Raw genomic sequence first — 8,626 nt, 5'->3', positions numbered from 1 at the left:
TCAAAGCAGAGTTCCAAAATACAAAATTTGAGATGTGAAAGGCAGAGCTCACGGTTGTGAACACTAGGTTCTGTAAACCAAAATCTAGCTTCCTAGTTCTAGAAAGCAGGCTGAATTTGCTAAGTCACATAAAATGAGCTGTAATAACTGGATCCCCAGTCCCAAAAGCAAATCCTGAAAAACAAGTCCCAAAAATCAAATATGAGATTAGAAAATCAGGATATCTGTAACCCAAAATCGAAGATCCAAAACCTGGCTTCTGAGTTTTGATAGCACCTACCCAGATCTTCAATGGTATTTAGATATGTGACTCCCATTGAAAGCAATGGACGTTAGGAACCTAAATACCTCTGAGAATCTGAGCCATAGTTATGACGGCAGAAAAACTAATTGTGAAAACTAGTTTGAGGGCCAAATTCCAAATGGCAAGATTCAAAAGCAAACGTTCTCAAACCTGGGTTATGAATCTTGAAATGGGAAAATAGTGCTGCATGGTCTGATTTTTTTTTTTTTAAAAGGTGTAAAAATTGAGTTGAATCCCAAACACAAAATCTTATGTTCCAAAATCTAGGTGCTGGGTTGCCAAAGCCGACTGCCAAGAACCAAAATCCATGTTCTTCAGGAATAGTTCTGAAATCTGAGCTCCATATTCTAGTCTCCAAAGCCAAATTCCAAATCTCAAAACCAAGTTCCAAGTCTCAAGTTTGGAAATCTAGGTTCTGCATCCTGACAACTGAGTTTTTAAATCTGGGCTCTGAGAACTGGGTCCCAAGTTCAGAAAACAGAGTCCTGGATTGTGAAATCCAGGATGCAACAAACCAAGACCTAATAAGCCCTGAGCTGATGACCCACAATCCAAATTCTGAGTTTGGCCAGTAGAGTTCCAAGAACCTGTTTCAGGGAATTTGTTTCCAAAGTCAGGGTTTCTTGCATTACATTATCAGTTGTAGTCAGAACATTTACTGAAGCTTACACGGTAATGCTTGTCACCTTCATGTGTGGGATAGACTTCCTGATCATGTTGACAACCTATTTCAACACCCTTGACAGTATCTTGTGCACAAAATACAGAGGATAAATCAAGAATAGGTCTTGATAGGTTTATTGAGAGGAAGTCTATGTAGCACTGGTTTTTCCTTCAGAAAGCTCAAGCAGCCAAAGCCTGTCAGTTAAAAAGCATACTCAACCTGAGGGGCGAGAGCTGAGTCAACTTAGGTGTGGTGTCTCTCCTTTGGCTGTAACATCAGCAGGAACTCACCATTCTGACAGTTCCTGCTCCCTCCTGTCTCTCTAATGAGGCTCCCTCCCACTCCACAATGGGTACTAAACGAGGCTTCTGTCCCAATAGGCTGGTATCTTTGCTTTGCCAGCCCATCTCCTCCCTACACAAGTAGGCTCCCTAAAAATTCATACCTGTTGTACTTGTACGAAGTGAATTGAAAATTATTTCTTTTATTTATCATTTTTACAGCACACATATTTGTAATAAAAATAATAATATAAAGTGAGCACTGTATACTTTGTATTCTGTGTTGTAATTGAAATCAATATATTTGAAAATGTAAAAAACATCCAAAAATATTTAAATAAATGGTATTGTTTAAGAGCGCGATTAATTTTTTTAATCGCTTCACAGACCTAGTAAATACACATTCCTTTGTCTAGGACAGGCTGAACACATTTTAAAAACATATTTCCAGCACACATCTATAACTGTTTGTACTCCATACATACATACATCACACAATGATTTTGGGGATCAGTGTGTCACCAGTTTATCTATGATACTTTACATGATGCCTTTGAGATACATATTATGTAGGGTGACCAGATGAGAGGAAGAAAATATTGGGACACTGGGGGAAGCGGGGGTCCGCCAGCAGAGAAAAAGAAAAAAAAGCCGAGTGCTACCACCAGCGGAGCAAAAAAAACCGATTGCTGCTGGAAATATCGGGACAAACACCTAAAAATCGGGATGTCTGGTCACCCTAATATTATGAGAACAGTGTGTTGTGGCAATGAGTGTATCAGGCCTGATGGGAGTTACAAATCTCCAAGTTCAACGTGGCACAGTAGGAGGAGGGGGGGGGGTTCCGCAGGGGGAAGTAACACCATTTGGGACTTGCTGCTCTCTTCAATCCAATACTGTCCCTTAGTGGCCTCCCCAAGCACAAAGAAATTGACCAGTCCCAGTAGGTCAACAATAATAACACCACAGCACTTATAGTAGATGTGTGACACTCTGGTGTCTTGGTAAGACACTGGGACTTCATTTTCTGGCCTCAGTCACTTGTTCTGGGTCGATTACAAAGATTAATTCCCCTGTCATAAGTAGGGTCAGTACTCGCTGTCGCCAATGATGTAAAATTCAACTCGTTGAGCTGCAGCCTTCAGCTCACTGACTACACGGAATGTGTGGGTGTATATGCACGTCTGAGTGGAAGATGCCTTTTTGATCTCTGAGCTACCTCCCACATACTTGTATCTACTGCTCAATCCTCTATATAAGAGTTAAGTAGTCGTAGAATTAAAGGATGCTTCCTGTAGGCTTGGCCAATATTTACATGTGGTGTTTCCAAACCATTAATAAAAGTTGAGCACCATTAAGCCACAGGAGTGCTTTGTGGCAGGGCAACGGATGCAATCAGAGGTGCAACTGCAGTATGTGTGGCCCTACCATAGAGAGTTTTACTCTAACTAGCTCAAGTAACAATAGTAGCCAAGCCACAGCAACACGCGGGCTAGCCACCCAAGTGCGTTCTTGCACTCGCTGGTAGGCTTGTACTTGAGCAGCTAACCCAGGCTGCAGCCCACGCTGCCACAGCTTTGCTGCTCTTGGTACCTGGGCTAACTAGATCAAAGCTGGTTTGGGTATCTCTACACAGTCCTCAGTCACAGCTCCGATTGCAATGTAGATTTGCCCAAAGTCTCAACAACACTTTTTCTTGTACATAACTATTCCCCCCCGCAGGAAATTTAATAAAGACAGCTGGTCAAACAGGCCTGTATACGAATATATCATGTTTATGTAAACCTAGGCCTCTGCATTCCTGAACAATAGTCTATTCTCTAGTTGGCTAAACCAGCCTGTTTTTTTCCTTATAGTCACTTTGTTCCACGTTCACCCTGCCAGAGTATGTCCCACAGCGATAGTTGGCAGAACAAATAAGGAAATGAGCCAAATTCACCCTTAATGTAACTGTCTTAACATCAATGGACTTATACCAGGGCTGAATTTGGCTCAGTACCCAAATACAGCAATTAGAGTAGTCAGTAATATTTGTGTTAGATACAGCCTGTTGTTTTTCATTACTGTTATTTAAGAAGATACAGCAACTAGCAGAGTGGAACAGAGCAGTCTTACAACAGTACACCCCGAGATCATAATGAGAAAACAAGAAGCAAGCAGGGAATGTATCCTGTTGGTTGGAGGAGTGCCAGTACTAGAACAGGCAGGGTCACAGTAGGTCATGTGTGTACAAAGCAGCAATAAGGGAAGCTGTTTAGTCATAGCTGTGTCTTTGAGGGTCCTAAGCAGAAGGGTGAGGAGCAGAATACAGTGATTCAGGAAACAGGCTCTCGAAGAAGCTTGTTTCCCAGCTGCCGGGACGTCACGGGAAAGACAAGAAACTCACAGCATGTTTTTATCAGGTGGGTTTCATTCTTGAGGAGATACATGGCTTGATTCTCCTCTCATGCTGGGGAAAAATCAGGAGTAACTCTGGGCATCAGCGGAGCTCTCCCAGTGTATAATTGGGATAGAGAGGGCAATCAGGCCCTACACTCCTAATTAATACAGTGGGCTTAATTGTGGCTGTTAACACCCCAGCACTGGGAAGTGTGGCTTTGTGTGGGGAAGGCTGCGCACCGCACCAAGGCAGGCTCCAAAGGCATTCTGCAGGCTTCAGTCCTGAGGCAGGAACAGTGGCTCTGAGATCATGAACAGCTCAGTAGCAACTGTGATATTCTTTGAAAGGGTGCAACGTTTGTTCCTCGCTGTGCAACTGTGTTAGGTCAGACATCTGGGGTGAAATCCCAGCCCCAACACAGTCAATAGGATTTCTGCCACTGACTTCAGTGGGGCCCGGAGTTCACACCTCTAGTGTGGAAAGGGGGCGCCCAAACCTTTTAGGGAGCCTAGAGTTGCTAGTGCTACCATTATATAACTTTCTTCTACTCTGCCTCTCCCCCCGGATCCTTTGTACTGAGATACAAGACCACCCTTATTTTAAGACTTTGTCCCACATTTGTAAGATCTCTGGGGCCTACTGCCCTGTGTTTGTAGAATGCCTAGCACAATAGAGCCCTGATCTTGGGTGGCCCTTAGGCACTACCATAATAAACGTGATTAATGATGATTTGAGTAGTGGTAGGCTGAGAAGTAATGTGCAGTTCACATCTGGGAACCCCAATCTATACGGCTGTTTTTGAATTTTGCTTGTAGAAAACCACTGTTAGCAAGCTCTAATGAATGGCTTTCCCCTTTCTCCCGCTCCAGGGGTCTGGATTTTAGCTGTTTCCGTCACTGTGGCAGTACAGGAAAAAACCCCTCTTGCTCCATGTCTCCCAGGACCCCAAGGTCCTCCTGGGAACAATGGAGTTCCTGGTCATAATGGGTTCAATGGGGAGAAAGGGGAGAAGGGACTCAGAGGGGAACCAGGTAAGTCACATTTAAGTGAATCATTTCACGCTATACCAACTTTTGATAGCACCATTTCACCAGTTTCTTATTCAGAATTCAGTACATTGCATATTTGGAACAACCAGAAACACTTCATAGGAACAGTTACTTAGTGATAGAATTATGATCCTAAGATCAGAGATTTGCCCTTTCTGAAGGTAGGAATATGGTATGTATATATATTAGACACCAGATGTACAGCCGAGAAATGCAGTAAGAGACATTTGGATAACAACAGCTAGGAATGGTTTCATCATGGAGAGGCCTTGCAGTGAAATACAGAATCCTGAACTGGGTTTTTGGCAAGTAAAAAAAAAGAACTTACCTCTCAATCCACCTTAATGGCCTCCCAAGGGAGTGAAAATGTTTGACACACTCTCCTGGTGGTTTATTCCTAATGCTCTGGGTTAGTCTTAGTGTTTAGGCTCATGAAGCATTCTCAGGCGGTGGTGGTGGGGGCGTTGGGTGCCCACACATACATGTTTCAGGCAGTTCTGAGGAGATAAGGGGTTATATTAAGGATGGAACCAGGGTATTGCTGTCCTTCAGTGTTTCCCCCCTTTTGCAATGCTGTAGGAGCTTTAAAGGGGCACAAGACAGGGAGTAAAACTGGTTGGGGGGGAAATTTCCCCTGTGAAATTTTTCTTCAAAGTTTACAATTCCCCCCCCCCCCCCCCCCGCAAAAAATAAATAATTTGTTTTGTTGTTGAAAGTTTGTTTTGTCAAAAAAAAATATATTGAGGGAGAAAAAAAATTGATAATTTTTTGACCAGCTCTATTAGGGAAGCTCTTGAGCTAATTTAAACTGCTCAGGGGGGCAATCCAGCCCCCAGCAGCTCCAGCATAGGGGCTGTGCAAATCACCTCCCCTCTGACCCTGCCTTACATCCAGCACTGGATGAATTCCACTCTTTTAGGATAAATGATCGCCTCCTTGCTCTGAGACACCAGAGAGAGGACAATATCCACCCACAGAAGTGTTAAAGACAGAGCTCTACTCACTCTTCATCCACATACACTCCTGTATACATACATCCCAACTGAAAATGCTTCATGAGCCTAAACACTTAGCCACACACCAGAGCATTAGGAATAAACCACAAGGAGTGTGTGTCAGTCAAACATTTTCACTCCCGAGGACAATAATTAAGAGTAGAGTGTTTTCTCTAGAGTTAAAGCTGAGGTGTTTTACTTTGAACAGAGTTTATGGGTATGATAGGAGTATTTCTCTTACTTTAGGGAGTTTGCAATGCTTTAAACTGTAGTTTATCCCACCCTGGTGGGCAGTGTCTCTAACTGACCCACTGCAGGCATTGTCAACAAAGAAGTTTTTGGGGATTTTAAATGAGTCACATTTGAGCAGGATGAGAACAGATGGAAAAGTATCTGCTTCTAGCTCATTCTTTTGTAATCCTTTTCAGGTTCCACAGGAATGCGTGGGCCACAGGGCCCTCCAGGAAAACTAGGTCCAATGGGACCAAAGGGCGAAAGTGGACAACCAGGTCCCACCGGCCCACAAGGAAGCCTGGGAGAATGCTCACCACGTCAGAAATCTGCCTTTGCCATGAAACTCGCCAAAAACTATCCAGCTCCTAAACAACCCATTATATTTCATCAAATTTTATACAATGATCAGCAACATTTTGATAAGGCCACAGGAATTTTCACTTGCCAAATACCCGGAGTTTATTACTTTGGCTACAATGTGGAGTTGTACCGGAACACCACGTCCATTCTTCTAATGAAAAACAGCCAGGCAGTGATAGGATCATATCAGACCACCCTAAACTCTTATGAAAATATGTCAGGAAGTACAGTCCTTAAGCTGGAGAAGGGTGACAGGGTCTGGTTAGAAGTGAACCAGGAAAGTAATGGAGCGACACACACAAGCTACTTTTTGGGTTACCTGATATTTGAAATTTAGATTTCTGCAGAACTTCTGAATTAGCTTCACCATTGTGTCAGAATTTAAGAGATGAGGAAAGTATACCCAGGGGTGGGGTAGGGTAAGGGGGGGAGGAGGTTTTGTCAGGGTCTGATACTATATTATAGCAGCATCTGTTATTATGGTAGCACCGCCTACTATTATGGTTGCCCTACACTTCCCATTATAAGACACAGTTTTCCGTTGTTTATAACTTTCCCAAACTTTAATGGTTTGGGCTGAAAATTTCCATGCCAGGTGCCTGACTCTCGTTCAATGTTTTTGGAAAATGTCAGCCAAAACACTTTAGCCGATTCTGAGAATGAGTATAAGGGAAAATACATTTTGCCCGTGTTAAAAAAAACTCTGGTGACTTTTTCTTTGAGAATCTCTCATGCCTCCATACTTTGGAGCAAGGTCTTGATATTTGGCAAGAGAGTGGCCTTTGTTTCAGGGATGTTCCTGTTGGCATCCCTTTGAAAATCTGCTCAAATTTAGCCACGTTATAAGGCTTTGAAAATTTGCAGTTCACACATGCTCAGTAGACACTTCCTAGAACTCCACAGCTAAACTCCCAAAAGATTCCATCTGTGACGTTGCACTCCATATGCTTTACAAAAGTATGTTTATAAGTGTGAATATGATGTAACTGAAATATGCTTTATGCAAAAGGTCTCTTGTAAGGTATAATTACAGAGCTTATAATCTACTGAGTGTGTTCATTCCATTTGTATGAATGTATCATTCTTGTATCTGAAACTAGGAATATGAAGTATAACTCTGAGATTTTATTGTAATTATGCAAAGTGTGGGCCACTAATGGTGGTTTAGAATCTTGATGGCTCCCATTGACTAGGACGATTGGTTGTAAACGGTTTATTTACCTGCAAGCCTTCCGGGATACGTGCGGACCAGCCCTGGAAGAATGGAGGGGGTCTCACAGGACATGTGAACGTGTCACCTGATAGTGGAATCCATCTTAAACCCGGTGCTTTTCCATTTAGAAGGAGGGGTGGGAACCCAGAGAGACAAAATATTCCCGCCTTGTGCCAAAGATATAAAAGGTGGTGGAAGAGAACAAAGAGGCTCCCAGTCATGAGAAAGCCCTTGCCTTTCACCTAAGATTCCTGATGGAACTAACAAGGACTGTACCAGGGAAAGGATTGGGCCCAGACTAGGAAGGAGTCTAGTCTGTGAAAGAAGCTTATTGGAACATCTCTAAGGGTGAGATTTACCTGTAATCAGTTTCTTAATGTATTAGGCTTAGACTTGTGTGTTTTTGCTTTATTTTGCTTGATGACTTACTTTGTTCTGTCTCTTATTACTTTGAACCTTAAAGCCTCTTAAATCTTACATTTTATACTTAATAAAATCACTTTTGTTTATTAGTAAACCCAGAGTAAGTGATTAATATCTGGGGGAGCAAACAGCTGTGCATCTATCTCTATCAGTGTTATAGAGGGCAGACAATTTATGAGTTTACCCTGTATAAGCTTTATACAGAGTAAAACGAATTTATTTGGGTTTTGGATCCCATTGGGAGCTGGGTGTCTGGGTGCTGGAGATAGGTAATCTGCTGAGTGGTTTTCAGTTAAAACCTGCAGCTTTGGGGGCGTGGTTCAGACCCTGGGTCGGTGTTGGAGCAGGCTTGTGTGTCTGGCTCAACAAGGCAGGGTTCTGGAGTCCCAAGCTGGCAGGGAAAACGGGCTCAGAGGTAATCTCAGCACGTCAGGTGACAGTCCCAAGGGGGTCTCTGTGACCGAACCCATCACACCATCCACACTGAGCAAGACTTTTCTCACAATTGCAGTTCCCAGCTGCTTTGGACTGGATACCTGAAATTGACAGCAGGCACCCTGTTCCTCTCCTGATCTCTCAATGCCACCTCATTGACATCCAAGCAATGTGGAGGAGGAAGCTGACTGACATGAAGGCAGAGGGGACAAGAGCTGGAATTGGGGATTGAGACAGAGGAAAGTAGATTTGGGCAAGGAACATGAGGGAAAGTCTGGGACTGGAGGC

General features: G+C 43.2%; 1 protein-coding gene across 1 annotated transcript; it reads left to right on the top strand.

The window, feature by feature from the left end:
* Positions 1-3,464: 3,464 nt before the first annotated feature.
* On the top strand, positions 3,465-6,668 carry LOC112115773 (hibernation-associated plasma protein HP-25-like). Its single transcript, XM_024212960.2, has 3 exons — positions 3,465-3,651; positions 4,499-4,660; positions 6,102-6,668. The coding sequence occupies exons 1-3, from the start codon at positions 3,639-3,641 to the stop codon at positions 6,602-6,604; spliced, it is 678 nt and encodes a 225-aa protein (XP_024068728.2). The 5' UTR covers positions 3,465-3,638; the 3' UTR covers positions 6,605-6,668.
* Positions 6,669-8,626: the final 1,958 nt, after the last annotated feature.

Source organism: Terrapene carolina, unplaced genomic scaffold (genome assembly GCF_002925995.2).
Source record: "Terrapene carolina triunguis isolate 2854851 unplaced genomic scaffold, T_m_triunguis-2.0 Scaffold247, whole genome shotgun sequence".
Lineage (NCBI taxonomy): Eukaryota > Metazoa > Chordata > Testudines > Emydidae > Terrapene > Terrapene triunguis.
The sequence above is the reverse complement of the archived record's forward strand: the minus strand, read 5'-3'. Positions and strand labels throughout refer to the sequence as shown.